Raw genomic sequence first — 24,156 nt, 5'->3', positions numbered from 1 at the left:
ATTGGAAAGGATTACTGTATTCTGGATGCAGCAATCTGTGCTGAACATCTGGAAACCCTAGTCACAAAGCAGTGCTTTCCAAACACTGAACACATACAGACTTGCAAAACCAATAAAAAACATGGTTCAAAGCTGTATCTGAGAACAGCATTGAGAAGAGAATAATCCTATTTCTTAAAGCATGGAGCAGCCAAGGCAGCAGCTACTAAATGACCAGCTTATAGTAACGAAAGCTTGAACAGAAGCAAAGCACAGAAAGATATGTACAAAGTGAATAAGTTTCAAGGCAAAGCTCAAACTCCTCTTTAAAACATTAGCATCTGTATTTACTGCCTGTTTAATCCACCTGTTAGCATCTGTCCATTCATATTCTTCTATAAGTTTTTATAAACATTACTTTCCACCATCACCATGATAATGGTAGTAACACCCACACTATTTATACTAAAAGCCAAAAAATCTTTCTTTTACAAGCTTGGGGTGTAGCAAAAATTATCAAATTCTGCCAACTCAACCTTTTGTTAGAAAACATAGTTTACCTCCATTCTCCACTCATACCCACACTTGGCATGTGCAGTTCTCTTCACAACACTGCAGTGGGAGATTCATCTAACCCAATCTTAGAAGCCTAGGCCCTAAAAAAAACTAAAAAAATCTTTAAAAAATGGGCAAAACTGCAGTAACTCACATCAAGCTCCCTATAAAACCAGTGACAAGCATGCACATTTATCTGACCTACTTTAAATAACAAGAGATGAGTGACAACTACAGTAACAAAAAATAAACCCCCTTATTCCTTTTTGTGCCTAAAAGTGATTCAAGGTGAAGCTGTCCACATTGAAGTCATCTGAAGTTAGATAAGGCTCATCTTGCTTATGTGACAAAAAACAGCCTATCTAGATCTACAAACTGACTAGTTTGGCTGACCATTCAGATTGAAGTGAACGCATTTCTCTGCTGCTTCCCTGATTCTACAAGTCACTGGGAAACATCAATTAGAACCATAGAAGCAACAGAGAAACTGTGAAGAACAACCTTCAGTTTAGTCTTAGGAGCTAAGCAGTAATAGAAAAAAGTAGCAGAGCTGTCTCTCTTCAGTAACAGCAGCAAGAGCTTCAAGATCACTGGTTTCGGTCATGGGCAAAGCGATCTGGATCAGCTCCCTCTATTCTTTTCCCCTCATATTTAAGTAGTAAGAGTCTGTGCTGCTTCCTCCAGACCTTGTATTGAAAGGGTGATGCCACTGAGTTTCTACAGAAATAAGAGTTTCTCTATGTGTGTGTGTGTGTGTGTGTGTGTGTGAACTTGTGAGAATCAATAGTGCAAAGTATTGTTGAAGCCTGCCTATGGAATAAAAACTTTCAGAAAATATTACATCTACATAAGCAAGTATACTCACAATTCAAGTCAACAATACAAAGATCCTTAAGAAACATATGTTTAAGAGACATGTATGCTGCTCTAGAAGTATGAAAAGTACTTCCAAAACTCCTTTACCTACTCATCTTTTGTCTCTTCTCTTCTCAGTGTTTTCACATTTGCTTAATAACAGGCATCACTGCACACAAGTTATCAGCACCCAGGTTCCTGAATAGAACATTTTCATCACTGAGATAATGCTGATCTCCTCCCTCCTAACCATTCTCTCCCTGCTCATTCATTCTCCTTGAGAACTGACTGTAGAAGAAATTAGACCCTTACGCTAGAAACACCTCCTCTCCTCCCCAACACTAACAGAACAATGATATTTATGATTTAGGATGTAAGAGACCAGGTAATCATAGGAGTTAAGACAATAGCTACTGACATTTTATTGCACAGTCTTCCTTTCGGTAAAACATTCCCTGACATATCATCCTTATTTTTATCAAACAATAGCAGATGAACAGTGTGGATGATTTGCTCTACCAATTCCTAAGCTCCTAAAACGATTAAGTTCATAAAATACCACAGCAGATGGACTGATGTAACAACTAAAAGCTTTTTTGCTTGGTTTCTACTATGCTGCTACATATTTGGGCAATTCTGTACCTGAACAAGAGTTTCAGATAGGTGTCAATGAGTTCACTGTCTATCTAGGTCAAGATAAAAGATCAAAGCCTACCTCTTGTCACAGGGAAGAAATTTCTTACCCTAATTATTTCTTGTTTTCCCTTTTGAGAGAAACATTCTAACGGCCTCTAACTTTCCTTATTGACTCACAGTAATCAGGATGAAAGAAACAGTGAAGGCCAAAATGCGTAAGTGATTGCCAGAGCAACATCTGGCTTCTCTGCTCAGAGGAGGGAAGAACACGGCTGCCCTTAAAAAAACCTCAATTTGGCAAATGTTGTCCCAATTTTCAAGAATGTGAAGAGAGAAGACCCCTCCTAATTACAGGCCTGTCAGTTTCATTTCAGCACCTGCTAAAATTATGGAGAAGGTTATTCTGGGAGTTACTGATAAACACTTGAGAGACAATGCAGTTACAGGTCACAACCAGCACAAGTTAATGAGGGGAAAGTCTGGGGTAAACAACTTAATTTCCTTTTATAACAAGGTCACCCATCTTGTTGGTTAAGGGAAGACAGTAGACATTGGGTTGTTTGACTTTTGCAAAGATTTTGTTACTGTCTCTCACAGTATCATTATGGACAAACCAGCCAGCACACAGGCAGACAAGTCCATAATATGGTGAGTGAGCAAGCGACTGATGGGTCAGGCTCAAAAGGTTATAGTAAATGCGGTTCAATCAGGCTGGTGGCCAGTCACCAGTGGGGTTCCTCAGGGCTCAGTTTTAGGGCCAGTATTCTTTAGTGTTTCTATAAATTTTCTGGAAGCAAGAATTGAATGTATATTTAAGTTTGCTGACAATACTAAACCAGGAGGAGCTGTGGACACACTGTGCCACTATGCACCATATACAGAACAACCAGGTGACCAGGCCCAGTCAGCACAGGTTTATGAAAGGAAGGTCCTGCTTGATGAACCTGATCTCTTTCTATGACAAGATGACCTGCCTGGTTGATGAGGGAAAGGCTGTGGATGTTGTCCACCTGGACTTCTGTAAGGCCTCTGACACTGTTTTCCACAGCATTCTGATGAAAACACTGGCTGCTTGTGGCTTGGATGGGTGTGCTTTCTGCTGGGTAAAACACTGGTTGGACAGCTGGTCCCAGAAAGTGGTGGTGAATGGATTTAAATCCAGCTGGTGGCCGGCCACAAGTGGAGTTCCTCAGGGCTGAGTATTGGGACCACTTCTTTTTAATGTATTTATCAACAATCTTGATGAGGAGATAGAATGCACCCTCAGTAAGTTTGCAGATGACACAGAGCTGGGTGGAAATGTTGATCTGTTTGAGGGCAGGGAGGCTCTGCAGGGAGACTTGGACAGACTAGATCGATGGGCTGAGGTCAACTGTACCAAGTTCAACAAGGCCAAGTGCCAGGTCCTGCACGTGGGCCACAACAACCCCATGAAATGCTACAGGCTTGGGGAAGAGTGGCTGGAAAGCTGTCTGGCAGAAAGGGACATGGCGGTTTTGATTGATAAATGGCTGAATATGAGCCAGCAGTGTGCTCAGGTGGTCAAGAAGGCAAATGGCATCCTGGCTTGTATCAGGAATAGTGTGGCAAGCAGGACCAGGGAGGTGATTGTCCCTCTGTACTCAGCATTGGTGAGGCCACACCTCAAGTACTGTGTCCAGTTTTGGGCACCTCAGCACAAGACACTGAGGCGCTGGAGCGGGTGCAGAGAAGGGCAACAAAGCTGGTGAAGGGCCTTGAGAACAAGACTTATGAGGAGCAGCTGAGGGAACTGGGGCTGTTTAGTCTGAAGAAAAGGAGGCTGAGGCGAGACCTCATGGCCCTCTGCAACTACCTGAAAGGATGCTGTAATGAGGTAGGTGCTGGTCTCTTCTCTCAAGTAACTGGTGATAGAACAAAAGGAAACGGCCTCAAGATGCACCAGGGGAGGTTTAGTCTAGACATTAGGAAGAAATTTTTCACTGAAAGAGTTGTCAGACATTGAAACAAGCTGCCCAGGGAGCTGGTTGAGCAGCCATCCCTCTATGTGTTTAAAAGTCATCTAGATGTGGTGCTTGGGAATATGGCTTGGTGCTGGACTTGGCAGAATAGGGTTAGTGGTTGGACTCGATAATCTTGAAGGTCTTTTCCAACCTAAGTGATTCTGTGGTTCTGTGACTCCCTCAAGGGCAAAGACATCTGGATAGACTAGAGGGCTGGACAATTGCCAGCCATATGAAACTTAACAAGAGCAAGTGCTGGATTCCCCTCCTAGGACAGGATAATGCTGGTTATTACATACAAACTGCAAGGTGAGAGGCTGGAGAGCAGTCCCACAGAAAGAGATCTGGGGGTCTGGGTTGATGGCAAGTTGAATAGGAGTCAACAGTGTGCCCTGGTAGCCAAAAGGGCCAACCACATCCTGGGGTTCAGCAAGCACAGCACAGCTAGCCAGTCAAGGGAAGTGACTGTCGCACTCCATGCCACACCAGTGGAGCCCCAGCTCAAGCACTGCATGCAGTTTTGGGCACCTCAATGCAAGAAGGACAAAAACTATTAGAACGTGACCAGAGGAGGGAAATCAAGATGCTGAAAGGTCTCAAGGGCAAGACTTAGAAGGAGATTGAGGTCACTTGGCTTGTTCAGCTTGGAGAAGAGAGGGCTAAGGGGGGCCTCACTGCAGTCTACAACTTCCTCAAGTTGGGTAGTGAAGGAGAAGGTGCTGATCTCTCTCTGGTGATCGGTGATGGGACATGAGGAAATGGAATGAAGCTACATCAGGGGATGTTTAGACTGGACATTAGGAAAAGCTTCTTCACTGAGAGAGTGGCAGGTCACAGCAACAGGCTCCTCAGGGAAGTGGTCACAGCACCGCTGTGTTCAGGGAGTGTCTGCATAACACTCAGGGTCATATGGTTTAGTTTTAGGTAGTCCTGTGAGGAGCAGGCAGTTAGACTTGATAATCAGTACAGGTCCCTTCCAACTTGAGATATTCTATGATTCTATGGATTCTCCTCCCCTTCGAAAACTCTGTAGAATTAAGGCTTATCAACAACAGCGACGGCACGTGAGGAACCTATCGGGTAACAACAGATGTTTCCTTATGAATTCTGCAGGAGTTCCCTCCTCCCACTCCCACTTCCTTAATGACTGTAACTACTCTTGCCCCACGCACACTCAGGAAGAGCTTTATGTTAAAAAAGAGACCAAGCGGGATACAAACAACGTACACCTTGTTTCTTGGGCAGGAGGAGAGGACACAATTCCTAGGTATTTATCTGTAAAAGTCTTTTTCTTTCATCCTGTACTCAGCCATAATTTCCATGGTCGTACAAAAGACACCAGCAGCAGTAAATCAATTATTTCCCCAAATACAAGGGAAGGGCATGGTCAAGTAAACGTGATCTCTGAATATAAATTTTGACTCAGAATATATACTAAAACTTATGACCTCCTGTTCTATATACAGACTTTTTAGCTGCTCTAGAGTGAGTAACCAGCATCCTGAGGGTTTCTTCAATGTAAAACTGAAATTAACTTATTTGTATAAAGGAAACAAATACCATTTGAAGGAAATCTCTGTTGGTTTTAACATAATTTCTCACATTTATATACAAGATACTGACAAAACTGCTTCTGTTACCTCTCCCTTATGAACTAATATTTTTCTTGACTGATTTTTAAAATTTTGTTGAATACTGTAAGTTACAGAAAAGTTAATAGCAATACAAAGATAATAAACAAATGAAAAAATATTTGGAAAAAAATATTTGAAAAAACTATGGCACGGTACCTTATTGAGTTTGCCAAGGGAAGAAATAAGATCCGCCCATTCACTTGATGACTCAAAGTTTCTCAAAGCTTTCTCAATCGCTGAAGAATAATTTCTGTATCTGTAATCACCAAGTAACTCCTGCTCTTCTGGATCCATCTTTGTTTCTCATAGCAAGGTGAATTTTCCTGGTAAACTAAAACATGCACACAGTTACAAAAAGATAACCTGCACTTACATTCTGGCAAACCCAAAGTACTGTAAAATAACAATAAATATGTAGAAGTACTGATGGATCACAATGAACAGGTCATCTGATCAAGTTTCAACACAGAGTTAAAAACTATTTAACAGGCATGACTCCGATTCCCCAGTGCCTGTTTTAGAAGTTTTACAGTCACATTTTCCTATTTATGAAAACTGTTTTTCCTTCCATGCACGTGGATCTCTCACAATAACAAAGGAAAGGAATAGAAAGTCTCAGTATAAACAGTCAAAGTGCTAACGAGGAGTTAGGGAAGAAGTAAATAGTTTTCATAACTTATTACCTGTGCAGTGTTTTGAAAGGTTACCTGTAGCTGTGGAATGTGAAACACTTCATATCAAAATTCAGCTTCCCAGAGGAATCCTATTAAAGGGCCTCTCAGCCCACAGCAGAAGGAGCCCTCAAAACTCTGCATCTCAACTTGTCAGTAGCAGATGCCTAAGTACAAGAGGAAGCTGCTGTGCCAAAGCTTCTACCACACATTCAAACCTTCCTTTATTTCACCAAAAAGTATCTGTTTATTTTTACAGAGCAAAAATGAATTGTTCAGACCTGATCTTTTAATATTCTGCAACACATTTAGATTAAAAAAGCAAAACACACCTGTTTTAGAACAATGGGAAACAGGCATGGCTGGACTTTACCTACTGAAAAATCATACCTTTGCTCCTGTGCTAGCAATGACACTATTTCTCCTGTTAGGTAATACCCAAATATTCTTCTAGAGACATGCTTAGGTTTAGGAATGCCAGGTTTAGGTTAATCAATGCTATAACACTGATACAGAAAACACGGTCCTGTAACAAAATATTTTATAATGCTTCCGAAAGACATCTGCTTTCATATTCCTACTGTCAGGACACAAAAATAAATCTAAGTAGTCTTCTATATTCTTTCAAAGCAGCTCATCTCTCACAGCACTTAACAAAAAAATCCACAGAAACGTGTATTGCTCATTAGCTTTAATAAACAGCAGTAATTACATCACGATTTTGTTAGTAAACTCTCAGAAACAGAAAAAAGGTGGAAGCACCCACAAAAGGGAGAGGATTTTAAAGGCAGATTTAAGCCACATTTGCACTGATACAACCAGTCTATGTCAAATCTAGATCCACCTCTATGGGGAAAAAAAAAAGTATTCTCACACAATGTCATCAGGATCATGTTTGGTTGTTTGGTTTTGTTCATTTTGCTACAGTAAAGGTTTAATTTTCTGTTTTTACCAGGATGTATACAGCGCTTTTCACAGCAGACAGCGAGAGAAAAAAAAAAAAAAAGCCACTGCCTTGCAGGGTATAACATCCAAGATACAGCCATCCTTACTCCAACAAGGATTAATAAAAGTCAGCTCTCCCATAAAACCTAACAAAGTGGCAAACTTGCAATACACCGTCAACAGAAACAATGAGTAATCTGACACAGACACTGCCCCAAAGCAAAGAGGCCAAGAAATTTTCCCTTATCTCCTGTAAATACCTTAATCGTTGGACTATTGGATTGTACTCATGCTCCCTAAAAACAAAACATGACCTAAGAAGTCTCCTAGCAGCTCTCTGCCAAGTCAAGAGTGCTGCCACTTTCATAAATAAGAGATTTGTCTGAATAATTTAGAAGCGGGCAGCTGTTTTGCTGACAGAACACATCAAATTTCTTTATTTGTAAATGCAATTTAACCACGTGAGTCCACTTAGAGAACAGGAATCAATCAAATCACCAACAGCACTTAAAGATGTTCTAAGTATTCTACAAAAATCGTGGCTTCAGGCATTCTCCTAGCATTAAAACCTGGTCTATTTAAGTAAAATCTAATTAGGCTCCAAGGGTAAAGTAGAACATACTACTCAAGGAAAAAAGAAACTAAACTACTTTGTTTGGGGGGAAAACTGTCTTACCCAGTCCTTAAGACACTTTCTTTGGACTTTGCTTTGAAAAGACATGTGAATAGCGTATTCCCACCCAGAAAAGCAGTGACGAACTTGATGATTCAGTGAGCACTGATGTTCACGTATCTATGCTGTTAGATGTCAGCCGGGTTTGAAAAAAATCCAATAATCTAAAAATGGCCAGGAGATCGTATTTGTGCTTGTACACCAAAGCAGGAAGGTTAAAATAATAATCGTAATAATTAAAAAAAACCAACAAAACCAAACCAAAACACAAACCAAAACCCACTTGCCAGCGACCTTCAGGCAAACCTACCCAAGCCGGGGGGGGTCACAAGCTTCCTCAGTCAGCGGGGACATCAATAGCTACCCATCGCCGCCCAGCACTGCCCGCAGACAGGTGAAGGAGGCGGGCGCTCTGCCTCTCACCCCCCGGGACAAGGCGCTGTCCCCAGGGGCTGCGGGGCCTCTGCGGGCATCCCCGCGTCTCCCGCCCGCTGATGGCTCCAGACCCCCGGAGGGTCACGCAGCCCCACGGCAGACCCGGCCGCGGAGAGCGCGGGGGCCCCTCTCGGGGTCCCCCCTACGGGGACAGGGCGGGGACACCTCGCAGGACACCGCCCGGCCCCCACGGAGGGGCAGCCCCGCAGCTTCCCTCCTCACCTGCCAGGCACGCACCGAGGCCGTGCGGCTGCGGCGCCGACAGAGCGGGCTCCCCCCGCCGGCGGGGCGGGCTGCGCTGCTCCCCCGGGCCGGGCCACCCGCAGCCCACGGCGGGTCAGCCCCGCAGCCCGCGCCTCTCCCCCCGCCCCCCCGCGCCGCTCCCCAGGCGCCCTCCCGCAGAGCCCGCGCGCTGCCCTCCCCGCAACCCCCCTACCTGGGAAGGGCCCCGCAGACCTCCCGGGGCGGCGGCGACGTGTCCCAGCCCGAGGCGGGAAGAGGGAGGGAGGGAGGGAGGGGGAGGCGGCACCCCGCACTCGCTATGGCAACAGGAGGCAGCAGGAAAAAAAAAAAAAAAAAGAAATACAATTCAAATAAATAAAATCCAACTCGCCCCTCCCGCTCCGTGAGGGCCGTGCCGCAGTCGGCAGCTGGGGCGCTACCACTCAGTACGGTGCGGGGAAGGAGAAGCCGGCCGACCGGCGCAGGAGTGCTCCGGGCTTGTCCCCCGTCCCGCGGCGGCCGCTCCCGCCGCCCCCCCCCCGCTGGCGGGCACCGCAGGAAGGGCCGCGGGCGCCGCCGCCCGACGCGGGTGACGCGCAACCCCTCGCCCGCAGATGGTTCGCCCCGGCGGCGGGACCGCGCACCCCGCGCCCCCTGCCGGCGCGGGCCGGGCACAGCCCCGCGGAACCTCCCCGCAGCACCCCCGCACCCGCAGCCCCGCGGTCCCTCCCCGCAGCACCCCCGCACCCGCAGCCCCGCGGTCCCTCCCCGCAGCACCCCCGCACCCGCAGCAGCCCCGCACCCGCAGCTCCGCACTCGCAGCAGCCCCGCACCCGCAGCCCCGCGGTCCCTCCCCGCAGCACCTCCGCACCCGCAGCACCTCCGCACCCGCAGCCCCGCCGTCCCTCCCCGCAGCACCCCCGCACCCGCAAGCAGCCCCGCACCCGCAGCCCCGCGGTCCCTCCCCGCAGCAGCCCCGCACCCGCGGCTGCGGGGGAAGCGTCGGGGCGGCGGCCAGCCCGGGCCGTTCCCTTTGTTTGGCGCTTCAGCCTCGGCCGGTCTGGAAAGAAGCGGGCGGCTGCGGGGAGCTGGGACTTCGAACGTGGCCCCCCACGCTGGCAGCAGGCGTGTGCATCCCTGCTTGGAGCTGGGCACCCAGGGCTGTGACCTGCCGCCACTCCGCTGAAGCCGGTAGAGCCAGAAGTTTCTGCTCCTGCTCCAGCTGGTTTTAGGCATGAAGCACTTTTGACGAATCCCGGATACGCAGCTTTCACGGGGATCAGTTGTCACATCTATAGGAGGCTCAAGTTCAGTGTTGAGAAGCTCTCTGCTCTCTACAAACGGCTTGAAGGGAAGTGAATGGGCCAGATCCTTAGTGTTCTTATGGCAAAAAAAAAGAAACTAGCAAAATACCCGTGGAAAGTAATGTACACAATCTTGACAGACAAGGATTTATAAGCCGTGGAAATATGTTATTTAACCTCTGCCATTTTTAAGATTATGATGGAATACTCTTTCAGCAATGAGCTCTATTACGTTTTATGCTTGTAGACGTTTATTTTCTTGACACCACTTGCCTTCGCCCTCCCCAGCTGGATTTTAGTAATATAATTTGGCATGTTGTTCTTCTCACAAATAAAAGCTTCAGTTACTGGCAGCTAATGAGACTGTTTTATGCATATGCTGGAAGAATGGAAGCAAGATGTGAAGGCAGGAAGGCTTCCACCTGAGCTTTCACTCCCCAGCTGTGTACACCTCCAAAGGCTGAACCATGTACCAAAAAGCACTGCTAGCCTCTCTTCAGCGTGTATTACCTCACTATAAAGCCTGAGCAGTTGTTCACAAGCTTTCATACAGCTCACGTGGCTCTGGCACATTCCATCCATTTGGGAAGTCAGCATCTGCCCGGAGCACTGAGGTCAGCATGGATGCCTGAAAGGCTGGGTAACCTCAGAGAAATGCATAATGCATGTGGGAAATGCATGTGACAAAATACTAAAATATTTGCAGTGATCTACAACTTTATTACAGATCTGTCACCATTTAAAAGACAGCTCTTTAGAAATAGGGTGGCCCTAGAACATACGTGCAATTAGGTTCTAAATTCAGGCAGCGTTCCCTCCTAATACAATAAACTGACTTGGTCATTTAAATGTAACATTTTTCCTTAGGTACACATGGCAGTAGATATATTCAGTACCATGGGCATCAACATATCTTTCTAAACTACAATGCCATCAATTTAAGTTTCAATTTCTAAATGTAGGGTTTTGTAACTTTCCAGGTAGCGTAGCTTAGTTCTTGGAAATGAAGATCAGTGCTTCTGAATGTGTGCCTGACTGACCAAAGAATTTTTTATTATGTCCTTAATACATGACATTTATGTCCTAAAATACAGTGTGTTACTTAGGATATTTTAAAATTAGTTTCTGAGGGTTTGCTATGTCCTCAGAAGTTCTTTTTCATGCATATTTTTGTTCTTCGCACCAGTTGTATGTGGGTGCCTAACTATATTAATGTCATTCAGATTTCCAACTAATTTGGATCCATTTGCCATTTCTACCACAAGGCAGAGGTCTTCTAGAAGTTCAAAGAAACAGGCAGTCAGGTGGAGGAGAGGGATCCTTCTGGCCTCCTGCTGAGGAAAAAAGGCTGCAGTATCAGGCAGGCACCTGACAGAGAGGCCATGGAAATGCTCAGCCTGCTGTGAAGTTTTGATTAGAACTTGCACCAAAACCAACCAACCTTGAAACCAAGAAATTGAACTCAACAGCAAACGAGTCACTGTTAAGCAGGTATTTTATTGACAGCGCTGGGGCAACACTGGGGATTCTCCACCATAAGTGCTCCGACCAGTTAGCAAAACACCCCAGCTAATATACACCAAAACCCATAAATATTCAGTCCAATGAGTCCCAATGAGTCCCCGTAATTCTTTTACATAGTCATCTTCGTAATTATGCATGCTTGAGGGTCTCCTGTGGGGGTCTCTGTTGATTCTAGTCCTTTGTCTTCATCTGTTCTCTGTTCTGGTCCTGTCTCCAGTCACACACTGGTAGATTGCCCAAGTGAGTCCAGAATCAACATGAGTATTGTCTGTTGGCATGACAAGTCCTGGAAAACTTGATGTTATCACAACTTGCAGGATGCTTGGCATACAGTTTCGCAAATCACATTGTTTCAAAAGTAACCCATTCAGCTAACTTAGTACAGCAAAGTCATCATTTTAGTAAATTTCTACAACTATCAGCCTCCAGAACAATCCACTTCCTCAGCTCTGGTGGTTCCAAATCTGCTGGTCGGTAAATATTTAAAAAAATAACTCTGAAAGCTCTTTTTTGTATCAGAGGTTATGTTAGTTCAAAGCATGCCTATCATACTAACTATTCAAGACTTCAGAAAAGACTATAAATCAATGTGTTATATGCACCACAACAGCATTGCCCATGCTAAATCCTGGTCCTTGGGTTGGAATAAAGTAATAGATTAACTGATGTAATCACTTCTGGAGACAGCCAGACTACATTTCAATCTAATGAACATTCATGTTAACTTTCATGTGAGTTGACATAAATCTGTTTGGTTCATACTGGGAAAGTCTACTCCAATTGTGTATCACTTGTCAGATTTTATTTTTTTAAAAGAAATATCCTTCACAATTTAAAATATTAAATTTCTACCATGAAACTGTATAGAAAATCTATTATTTATGGAGGGAAGTTTAACAAGTTGCTTGCTTTCAGTATTTTATCTCCCTAGAAAAGCCTAAACAAACGCATTCACAAATAAAACACCACTGGATCCACTACTGCCATATGTCCTCTAAATACTGTATAACTCAAATAAAACAAAACAGACAAGAAACATCGGATCAGGATGTTTGAGAATGCAGGTACATACCTGAAGAGAGACAGGGTAGGATTTTGAGAGTGCTGAGTAACCACAACTCTAGATCAGTGGGCAGGGTCCAAAGACAAGACAACAATCCAAACTGGGAAATGTGAAGTTGGGTATTGCTCATTTAGATTTAAGTGCTATGAATAGCCTACCTGGTGAAGCAATCTACAGACAATGATACCTGTTCCCCAAGACCAGAACTTTTTCCAGTTGACAGTTTCCTTTATTGTCAGCTCCAAAATGAAGCCCTTGTGAAACAAAAAAAAAACCCTCAAGAATTTCCATTGCAAAATATCATTATTGTTCCTTCTCTTTTTTCATTATTTGAGATAAAAAATCTAAAAACATTCCTGCAGCAACATGAGACCTGCAGTTTGAATTATATTCAGCATGTAAGTAATACTGGGCAGTGTATATAATTACATTTACTTGACATATTTTTACGCCGAGAGGAATGCCACAGCATTCCAAGTCAGGACACTGCCTACATCTGTCATCTTCAGTATTTATATAGCAAAACACTGAAACAGAAGCTTTAAAGAAACAACACGTTAAGATACGTATATTCTCTTCATCTCTTTAGGTAAAGTGACTTCAAGCTTTCTAGGCATGTCTAGGGTGCAGTTTTGAAAAGCAGATGCACTGCACTATGTTGAGTAGGAACCGTAATGGATCACAAGTCTGGCCCACACTGCAGTTATCAGCACTGGAGGGGATCCAGATAGAAATTACCTGGTTATAATTCCCTTTAGATTCAAAAAGGTTTAAAGCAGACCAGTCTCCTTACTAATTGCCCCCATACTTTTAGATCACTGGCTTTCCAAATTTTCCCTGTTTCCTTGTCAAATAGCTGGCCTACTGCAGCCTTTGAAAATGATGGCTGCATTGTTAACCAGCACACTGGGATGCCTGTAGTATCTCCATCAGAAAGTCCAGAGGCCCTCCACACTGTTCATATCATAGGGGGCAGCAGGTTCAGCTTTCACTGCCAAAGTTTTGCCACTGCTGCCCGACTGCATCTTGCACAAGCTACAGCATCCCCAAGAAACTGCCTCCACTGAGCTCTTACAATTGTGAATCCAATTTCTTTATTGTTCCTTGTCACTGCTGCTACTGCATTGCCAGACATTTTCTTTGGCTAATAAATTCCAAAGTAAAAATGGTACCAACACACTGCAAAAAGAAAAAGAGTAAATCATGCGTAAAAGTTTTATACAGTAGTACAGATCATTATTATTTCATCCCGTTCCTAACTCTTAAACTTTACACAATAACCACTCAGGAAGCATGCCAGAATCTGAAAGCAACAGAACACTTCAGACACAACGGACATGGGAGAGAAACAGGGAGGCAACTTATGAACAAACAAAAAAAAAGAAATTTTGATTGAACAATGCAAGCCCTGTCCAAAGATCCAGCCTCCTACACATGCTGTACAGCCTGTCCTCCAATTCTGCTCTCAGCAAACTGCCCTCCCCTGGCAGTCTGCCTCTTGCAGTCCCAGCTCTGTTCCTGGGACACAGTCCTCCTACCACTGACACCAGGGGATGTGCTTCTACTGCACAAGCACCTTCCTGACTCCGACTGGTCCTGTGAACTGCCAATATTTTCTGCCTCTTGTGTCCATCTCCTACAGCTGAGGTTGTATCCATAATCAGTTTCACTGTGAGAAATGACATTTCTGAAGATGACTACTTAGCAATCATCTTCCACTTTGCTTCCTCACCCTGAAACAAAGTAGGTTTAACAAAGAACAAGCACTGCGAAAGGGTTAAACACAATAATTTGAAATAAATCTTTTGTAAAACTTTCAAATTTACGATTTGCTCAGCTTGAATGTGAAAAAACCCCCAACATTCCAAGTTGGACTTAAGAAGGAGCTTTGTAGAGCCCAGGGGATACTTAGAAACTAATTTTAATTTTACAATGGATACTACCCAGCCACAGTAGACTTTCCTATGACTCTTACAGTCTGGTCTTTGCAGAAACCATAGAAAAGCTGGGTCAAGGTTTGTTTGGAAAGTTTGTATATACCATCCGGAAGGGCATATAACTTTTGAAACTTAATAACTCAAGCAGCCTTTCATGTACAAAGAACTAGGTATGTTCTCCACTGTTGGATTACTCCTCTTAAAATTGTGTACCAACTAGTCTTAAATCAGAACAGCCATGTTGTATTTTGCTGAGATACCATTAACACAACTAGAAGAGCACATACAAACTATAGTTCTTCTGATTGTACACCAGAATAAGTTCCTGCATTACCCGGATGGCTTTTGGAGCTGTCATACTGTAGGCAGTCTGTGGGTAATACATCAAATGCATAAAAAACTTCACACAGGCATTTTGCAACTGCGCTGTTGCCCTAAACAAAGGCGTCTGATATTTTTCTTCACAGATAATAGATTACCATGAGAACTTTTGGGACAGCACCCATCCTGCTCTTCAATGAGCTCTGGGGCGTGACTCAATTTGCAATACTTCCATTTTCCTAAAAACAATAGCTACTGTATCCTTAAAAGACCAACTAATAATTATAGCTTCATTCTGTGTTGATAAGTGATTACTAAAAACACACATTATGTCCAACATCTTTTGACCAAGGCTTCTCTGAACACAAACTGTACCAAGGGAAACCAATGTAAAATTCAGTCAGCTAAAGCCACTGTGGTATTGTCTTGCTTACTCCTGATTAAGAATTAACATGCCTTTTACTGATTTGTCATTACTGATGACAGGTTTACAGGCAATTGTAAGGGTCTCCGGGAGAGTGCAGGAGGGACTTCTTACAAGGGCATGTAGTGATAGGATGAGGGGTAATGGCTTTAAACTGGAAGAGTGCAGATTTAGGTTAGACATTAGGAAGAAATTCCTTACTGTGAAGGTGGTGAGACACTGGAACAAGTTGCCCAGGAAGCTCTGGCTGCCTGCTGCCCCCTCCCTGGAAGTGTTCAAGGCCAGGTTGGGTGGGGCTTTGAGCAACCTAGTCAAGTGGGAGGTGTCCCTGCCCATGCAGGGGGGTTGTAACTAGATGACCTTTAAGGCCCCTTCCAAACCATTCTATGATTCTATTAAAGACGGGGCAGGGGCCCAGAGCCCCTGCCATGGCTTTTGCGCTGGCTGGCAGGACGTAGTGGATAGAGTTGCATTGTTATAGGGTGGGGGATGACCAAGCAGAACCTCACTCCAGCCTCTGCAGCCAGCCACCCCACAGGCTGGGGCTCTTCCAGGTGCCCTGTCCCACACCCAAACTGCCTCTGCTGCTGTCTGGCTCCACCTCTACGGATTGCAGTGCTGTAGCAGCCTCTCAATATTAAGCATTTGAAATGCAGGAACCGGCATTTAAAATGGGAGAACAAGTTTGGTGCTCTCCATGTCACTGCTTCCTCTACTTGTGATTTTGCTTGGATGGCTTGTTTTGATTACCAGGGTAGTGACGTATTTCAGTTCTATCCTGCAATAGTATTGTAACATTTGCAGTTCATTTTCTCTACTACATGGAGAGCACTTAATTGAGATTTTTAATAAGGAAACTTCTGGGTGTGCAAAACATGAACCGAAAGTCCTGAGGAACAGCTTGTTATATCAGTTCTGTAGTTTATTTTATCTTTATATAGTCCAAAAGCCATACATTCCAGCTATAAATTTAGCTGCAGAAAATGAAAGTATTTTCAAACACTATACATTGTTAATAACAGAATAAGCCAGATGGATGAATACAAGTAATCATTTATTGATACACATATTAAACCAACTGATTAAGTTTTCCTATTAATGGTATTGGTAACTGTATCAGTATTTTTAATTGTACTTATAACAAGGAATCTGTATACAGCAGTGATTCTGTTCTGGTCTTACTAGCCTCCCCCCACACTGGTCACACTGTAAATCTCAGAACAGCCCCCTCATCCTTTAAGAAACCCTACTGTACAACCTCAAGAAGCAATTATGGTCCCTAAAAAGAAATCTGTTGTGCTAAGAAAGTGTAAGGCATCTGCTTTCTCATCCCAACTCCATGTCAGAAATCTGTCTCAGGCAAGTGAGAGAAGAGCTGGCAACAATTTAATTAAGAGTAAATTCAGGTAAACAAGACCACACACCTTTCCATTAGGGCAATGCCAGATTAGCCTGTATCATCTGGGCTGGAACACCAACAAATTAGATTTCAAGCTGCACAGATAACGCTGTGAGCTGGATAATGGAGACTGTCGGGAAAGTGCAGACTTAATCCCAGGAAAGTACCATTACTGTTGCCCTCATTCTAATGACAAAGGACCCTGCTGCTGCTGTGGACAGGATGTGACTGCTCTGGGTAAATACCCCCTAGCAGGGCACAGGCAGATCCACAGTCACATCAGCACTTGCATGGGTCTGCACCCCTACGCGCTCACCAGGTTCGAACAGTTTTGTTACTAACGAACTGGCCATGAGGGCCATCAGCATCAGAAGGCAAAAGGGCCAAATAAACTGGGGTCTCAGCTCCTTCATCTGGTGATTTAGTGGCTTTAGGACCTGCCATGTCTGTTCTCACCCACCCAGGACAGCAGGCATTGAGAAGGATGTGGTCACCTTTTCTTTTCTCATTTAACATCCGGGCTTGAATCCTGGATAAGACTGTGACACCGATTTTGGATACCCCATAGGCAGTATTTGGCCAGCCCTCTTTCTCATGAACACTTTTCTTGGTATCTTCCACAAATTTGGTCATGAGATCCACTAATTCATCCTCAGTGATCGTGTTGCTGCGAAACTTTTGCTGTAGTTCTTGGCTGCAGCCTCCCAGAGCTGAGCAACTTACCATACTAGAGACATTCACCACTCTACCTGGTAAAAGAGAATTAAGACTGATTACTTTTACATACACTAAAGAAGCCCAGACTGGGGCTTTTTCTACAGTTGTCTATTCACTACTGAAGCAAATACCTGTAAAATACTTTGTGTGGGCTATTTTAGTTTCTGGAAGATCACAGTTAACTCAATGTCAAGTGTTTCTAGTGAATTCCATTACAAAGGGTAATTTAAGGTGTGAACCTGCAAAAGGTCTCTATCAAATTTCAGGAATGCTTCCAGGAAATAACCCGTTACAATCCATAGGCATATTCATAATAGTCAATAGTCTTCTCAGTAATGGAAACCAAACTCTACTCTTGAAGTTCTGGAGGAAAATGTTCTCGCTTCTGCAACAGCTTGAGTAAAGTGCCACGAGAACGTACCTCAAAAGCCAGTGTAATACACAACTAAAGCAATCCAGTTCTTAGTGCAGCGAGACCATCAGCTTGTTTACAGAACACTCAAGATTTACAAATCCCAGCATGCAAAACTACAGTAAGCTATCTCACAGCACTTCAGTTCAGAGGAGTCAGCTGAATCAGTAACTCATTCATCTTCCCCTAAATCATGTTACACTGCTTCCTTCTTTCTTGGTAGTTCACAGCCATTCCAGCAATGAACAAGGGAATGAAAATAAGGATTTAGATCTTAAAAGCCACAGAAACAAATCTGTTCTGTGAATGACTTTATTAACACACTCCTCTTTCACCCTTAGTACAAGAGGACTAAAGTGCAATTCTGGCACTGTTTACTCTCTTCTCTACTGGCCTCCAAAACTCATTTACTCTGTTCTTTTCTTCCTCCCTAGGGACTAACAGTTCCCAACTGCTCTCTCATCTACTTGACTTTTCTTAAAAACCGAGGTATATTTAAATGTTAAACTACTTTTCACTTATAGCAGCAAGCACTTATCTAAATATTCATGAAAATATCTAGTGATCACAAGTCTTGAAAATAATTGTATTAAAAAACCACTTGGCTTTTGTTTGATTATTCTTTTAAAGTAATCTGTAATACATCGGTAGCATTCTAGGGCACTTCCAGTGCTAGCCAGTTTTGAGAACAGGAGCATTCTGTACACGACAGTCATCCAAGGAATACAGATTATTTGCATGTTGCTAACAACTCTATTATTGATACATCTATCTTCTTTGACCCTGGTCTTCTCCATTCTATTTACCATCTTGGGTAAAGTGTTTTCTTCTAGTTCCTCCTAACATCACCAAATCACAGAAACTTCATGTATATCTTGAAGTGCCTTTTATAACAACACTTGCACATACAGCAAAGGCTGTGATCTAGAGACAGACAAACAGCCTGTTGAAGTTTTTTCAGCAGTAGCAAGATCAGGCATGTTACATCAAACTCATCTGAAACACAGTTTTTAGATACTTCCTTATCTTAGTTCTATCATCAACAGGTCCTTTCTGAAGCAGTTAACAACTTACAGGTAAGTTTTTCGTGTCTTCTTGAGAGCACCATGAGAATTCCACTTCAATCCATAACAGAATAATGTCATCAACTTGAAGGTAGATTTACATACACAAAGCAGAGATTTTGGGGAACAAGAAAGGTCATCTGCTCTCTTACCTACAGTACAGCAAGGTACACTCTTCTTACTACAGAGCAGTACGCTTTTAAGATAGGGCAGGATTTTCCTATTAAATGAGGACCAAAATCTATACAAAATTATTTATCTACTTGTTACATTACACTTACCATAAGGCTTCACAAGAGGCAACAATTCTGTGCAAACATTCCTGGTTCCAAAAAAGTTTGTCTTCAGTGTAACCTCTGCTTGGACTGCAAATGGCGTTGTGTCATGAACTTTTCATCAGGGGTGGTAGTGAGGGGAAATAAATAAATAAATAAATAAAAATTGTACTATTGTTTGAAAGAAAGTTACCTAAATACAAAACCCCAGAAGCTTATCTTTGTTCCAACCCCTCTTTTTTTTTTTAGAATTAGGAAACAGACATACTATCAATTAAAATATACAAGAAACAAATCCAACATCATGAACACTCACTTCCCTATTAGAAAAAGATCCAGATCTGCAATACTATATTAATAATGAGATAATTATGTTTTCACTACTTCTTGGCTTAAGGTTTTAGCTTTGCCCCAGGAGAGTCAGTCATTTGCCAACCCATGGACCATTTGTCTTTCTGCCTTTTATATGGGAGAGACAAAGAAAGGCTGTTCTCAGAATGCATTGCCCAACCTGCCCACTGACCTGCCTGTACTTACAACCAGTGCTCAGTCTGGGCTGCCACTACCACATGCATGTAAACTTTGAGGTGCCATCTCCTCTTAAATGCATAGCACAATACTTCACCACCACCCTGACATAAAAGGGGAAGGGACGGAGGGGGAATCAGAAGGGAAGATCCTGAATGTAGGATGATGCTACTGAAGGTTAGACTACCACCCTAGTACTAACATTCAACAACACGGTAGACAAGTGCTTCTATATCCCACTTCTTATGTTGTCATTCCTCAGGTTCTTAGCTGGGACTTGAAGCAAGAGCAGTGCCAAATTCCAACAAACACCATAAAAGCTTCTATAAAGAATGCAAGGGTAAGATTTGGTGAGGTCTGGATAAACAAACAACCAAACCCAACCAACCCCACAGCTGACAAATACTCGCGTCATAAATCACCCCCTGAACTGACAGATCTGTCCTAACATCAGAGCAGGAACGAGTAGCTAGGAAAGGGAGCTGACTTAGGTAAGCATAAGCAGACCATGGAACTGCACTGGAATGGTATGATTTAACCAGACAGAACTGACAGCTTGCCACCACCAAAAGTGTGGTACAACGTGCCATCAGCTTACAATTTTACTCAGCAATAAGCCATATACCATGTGTCCCCCTTTGAGGGGGAAGTGAGAGTCAAAGTAACAGCATTCCTCCTCTTCTGCTACAGGTCCTATATCTGCAGAGATGAAGGCCACCTACACAGGTGAGATAAGTTTTCACTTGTCTCCACAGCCTAGATGTATGCTAACTCAAAAGAGAAGCAGGAAAAGGTCACTTACTATTTAATGTAGTGTTTTTGTTGCAAAATGTGGCTTTAATGGCTGACTTATTCATACTCTAAAGCAATGGGCACTGCCGGCACCAAGTTTTGCAAATCACTTGCTTCCATTTAAATCTGAGTCACAAAGCCAGACCATGACCTACTGCAAAATTATGACAGAGGGAGAAGAAAAGGAACAAAAACACTACACAACTCCAAACTTCTGCTTCCCTACCCACCTTGCAAGAAAGAGGCTTACCTACGCTTACTCCAAAACCCAGTAATTTGTCTAACAAGATATATTACTTGTAACATCTGAATAGATACACACTCCCTTTATTTAACAAACATTACTAGAATGACTGTTCTCACAAAAGCTGACCCAGAAGGCAACCCATGGGTCCATAAAAATTTCATACATGAACAGTTTTTGCTTGAATAAGGACTTTGCTGGACTATCTGTAGTGCAGCACAAAACCCTGAACAATAAATCCAATTCAATGGTAAATCTAATCTTTGACAGACAGCAATAACACACAGTACTACAATAAAGAAAGGAAAGCATAAATTCTGGGATGCTAGCAGAAACCTGGCGAGACAAGAAGAAACCTTGGGTAGAAATCCCAGTATTGGAAGCAAGAATTAAAGCCAAAATATGAGTTAAGATCACAGCAAGTTCTTCACAGGTGTTAATCCCTCTAGCCTCTGTGTTAGACACTTAAGCATCAACAGTTACAATTGGCTCCTCTGCCATATTTCTTAATTGTATGACCTACTGCTGACTCATAGTAAGTTCTCAGCTTGAACAAAGTCTAGGCTAAATATCTGGAAGCAACTTCTGAATAATAAAAAAAAATAAATTATAACAGGAACTTCACTGGTCATACTATGTTATCTGTTTACATTTAGTAGCTCCACAATAACTAATCTAAGGTTTCTCACAGATGAACTCTAGAAAATCTTGCTGCAGCTGTTTGACAACCTTTTATTTCATTTGTCCAAATACCCACCTTGAGAGAGGCTACAGCTGCTGCAAAGTCAGCAGCAGGAAACACACACTGCACTTCAACTGCTGTAGTTGCAGCCCAGTCTTGCTCAAACTCACTGTCACTAGTAGGTTGAGCCAAGGCCCTTATTATGAATTTATGAGTTTAACTTTTGGTGCAAGTTTTTAACACTTCTTTCTCTTGAGCACACCCTGAAGCTCAGACAATTATATTGAGAGTTGCCACTTATTAAGCTTATCTTGAACACAATCTTTCTGCAAAGCAGCATGCAAAATATACAGTATCTGGACTTCAGAACATCACTGCTGCACTCCTACTTTCATGAGAAGCTCCATCTTCAGCAGCAGATGATGTTTGATCCATACTACCTGACAGGCTTTCTTAACTCATGTTGTCACAGCAGATGAGTCAGCACAACACTGTACTTAAACAGTTACATGTCCTAACTGGACAGGTAAAAAGATTAAATATATATGTGTGTGTATATATACATATCTCCAGAAAATGCAGTAAGAACAAGTTTGTATTGGTAGGGAAATGAACTAGCAGTCATACTTCTGATTTGCTCTATCTGGAGCTAACACGATTCTCAACTCTTTATAAACATGTACAAGGAGAATGCACTCTCCTACCTTAGAACTGCTGTATCTTCCTCACTTTCCCTGTCTTCCTGTCCACTAAAAGATGAAAGAGTTAAATTCGTGCTCAGCACAGCAAGGTTTAGGTTAATAGTCCTATAGGTAACTGAATGGCCTGAGAAAGTTAAAGATAACTAAAAATGACAAAATAACCCATGGTCAAATGTTCTTTTTTATCAACTGGAATCCTTGAGCAGGTAACACAGAACAAAGCAAGAGACTTGCAGGAGAGAGAAAATACAGAACCCTGAGGAACACGGCTGATATTCACACAGATGATGGGCTCCCATGGGCCTGGTGAAACTTGTGGGCACTGAGGCAATAAACTCAACTCAGCTCACACACACTGTGTACCTAAGTATTTTCACGCTCTGTAGGTGGTGCAAACACAGTACTCCAGGGCAGCATCTCGACATGCACATTTAGCCCAACAGATGCTAGAGGAAGAGCTACTTCACGTTGCCCTCTTCATCATGCTTAAGAAGGCAGGCAGCCTGCCCAGCCAATAAAGCAGCATGCCACTGTCAGAGAAGTCCCATATGAGAACTCTGCAAAAACCTTAACAAATCTACTACCCTTTGCCATATAGCAAAGGGTAGTAGCTCATGCCATGTAGCTCACAGGACTATCCCAGACGGCACGATTCCTACCTTTGAAAGCAATCCCTGCATTGTTAACCAGCACATTCACCCCTCCATATTTCTCCTTAAGGAAGTCCCGGAGAGCTCTGATGCTCTGCAGATCATCGATATCCAGCTGATGGAAAAGCGCACGCAGCCCTTCCTCCTGAAGCTTGGCCACGGCCTCCTGCCCACGGCCAGGGTCTCGGGCTGTCAGGTACACATCCCCCGGGAACTGCTTGCACAGAGCCCGCACAATTGCAAATCCGATCCCTTTGTTGGACCCAGTCACCACAGCCACCGGAACACTGGACATTGTCCCCTCCGAATCTGTGCCAAAGTGACAGTAACTGCAAATGGCAAAGAAGAAAATTTCATACTTAGATGGATAAAAATGGCTATCTGAAACAGGATTAAAGTGTTCTTTCTTTAAAGTCCTACTTAAAATTCCATTTTGCAGCATGCAAAACTACGTTAGGGTGCACACCGACTGTAACTTACTAACGTAGCATGAGGTGCTGACAGAGAAATAGGTTTGATGTTAATGCTTTGAAGAAAGCCCAACCAGTGGTTGGGTAAAAAAAAGAGGACGTTATTAACCTTTACTACTAAATTAACTTTTGATGGGAGTAAGCTCTTCTGCGCATACACCTCACAGGAACACTACTACCTCATTTATTCTTTATTATATTCAACTGGTTCAGTTCAAGCCCCGACAGGTCAAAGCTGAAAAAGAAGGGTTCACAAAAAGGGAGGGGCTTGATCTTCACGTGCCAGGCCGGAGGACCAATTCTAGCGTTTTTAGAGAGAAACAGCGGCGCACAGCTTGACTACAATGTTTCTTCTGCTTAACACACCCGTCAGCTCCAGATACAAAGCCCGCTTGCTGTTTTGCCCGCAAACACAGCACGTTAAAAAAACAAACAAACTGTATTTCCCCCATAAAAGCGACCTCAAAACGCCGTTTGTGCTCACTTTTAAATTACCGCTTCTTTTTCCAAATCACCTGCTAAATAACCAGGCGCGAACCCCTGAGCAGGGACGGAACCGCACCCAGCTCCGCAGAGCCCCCCCTAACCCCGCCAGGGCCCGGAGACACGCTCCGTGCTCACCACCGAGGCCCCACCTCGCTGCCGACCGGCACGTTTTGCTCGCCACCCGCTCCTCAGCACCGGCTTTCTTTTCTCTTCGTTTGTTTTTTTGTTTGTTTGTTTGTTTTTGTTTCCCCTAACGGGAGCACCCGAAGCCAGCCCGCCAGCAGCCCGGCTCCGCAGGGGAGCCACGCTGCTCCCGCGGGACGACGCGGCCGCTGACGCAGCGAGGAGCTGCGGGGCGAGCCTGGAAGGGCAGCCGGCAGACCCTCACCCACCTGCAGCACCGTGACGCTTCCCCCCGCCTCGCTCCTCAGCTCTGCGCGGCGGCGAAGGCGCAACGAGCGGGCCGGGAGGCACCGACACCCGCGCAGGCACCGGGGCGGGGAGACGGAGCGACGCAGCTAAGATGGCGGCGGGGCAGCTCCGCCTCCCGCAGCGGGCGGGGCGGGGCGGCGGGTG

The 24,156-nt window shown here is 44.0% G+C and overlaps 2 protein-coding genes across 4 annotated transcripts in view; both read right to left on the bottom strand.

Moving 5' to 3' along the window:
• DOP1B (DOP1 leucine zipper like protein B) overlaps positions 1 to 8,944 on the bottom strand; it is a 53,581-nt gene extending 44,637 nt beyond the window's left edge. For 2 of the 3 annotated variants that reach the window (XM_051625322.1, XM_051625330.1), the window contains exons 1-2: positions 8,802 to 8,944; positions 5,798 to 5,972 (exon numbers count right to left, since the gene is read on the bottom strand). In XM_051625322.1, coding sequence (XP_051481282.1) covers positions 5,798 to 5,935 — 138 coding nt within the window. In that variant the 5' untranslated portion in view covers positions 5,936 to 5,972; positions 8,802 to 8,944. The remainder of the gene's footprint in view (positions 1 to 5,797; positions 5,973 to 8,801) is intronic. The other variant, XM_051625340.1, reaches the window with a different exon arrangement.
• A 7,117-nt stretch (positions 8,945 to 16,061) lies between these two features.
• On the bottom strand, positions 16,062 to 24,118 carry LOC127382799 (carbonyl reductase [NADPH] 1-like). The gene is made up of 4 exons (XM_051614861.1): positions 23,973 to 24,118; positions 22,634 to 22,953; positions 19,034 to 19,141; positions 16,062 to 17,308 (listed from the first exon to the last, which is right to left on the bottom strand). Exons 2-4 carry the CDS (start codon positions 22,917 to 22,919, stop codon positions 16,872 to 16,874), a joined length of 831 nt encoding a protein of 276 aa, XP_051470821.1. The 5' UTR covers positions 22,920 to 22,953; positions 23,973 to 24,118; the 3' UTR covers positions 16,062 to 16,871.
• Between the last annotated feature and the right edge of the window lie 38 nt (positions 24,119 to 24,156).

Source organism: Apus apus, chromosome 1 (assembly GCF_020740795.1).
Source record: "Apus apus isolate bApuApu2 chromosome 1, bApuApu2.pri.cur, whole genome shotgun sequence".
Classification (NCBI taxonomy): Eukaryota; Metazoa; Chordata; class Aves; order Apodiformes; family Apodidae; genus Apus; species Apus apus.
The sequence above is the reverse complement of the archived record's forward strand: the minus strand, read 5'-3'. Positions and strand labels throughout refer to the sequence as shown.

What these genes read in the sequence shown, in the direction of transcription:
- LOC127382799 (XM_051614861.1), bottom strand. Translation starts at nt 22,919, where the DNA reads ATGTCCAGTGTTCCGGTGGCTGTGGTGACTGGGTCCAACAAAGGGATC. An exon ending in TGCAGGGATTGCTTTCAAAG is followed by an intron (nt 19,142 to 22,633) that starts GTAGGAATCGTG and finishes CCTGATGAAAAG; the next exon opens with TTCATGACACAACGCCATTT. An exon ending in GCCTCTTGTGAAGCCTTATG is followed by an intron (nt 17,309 to 19,033) that starts GTAAGTGTAATG and finishes CTCTTTTACCAG; the next exon opens with GTAGAGTGGTGAATGTCTCT.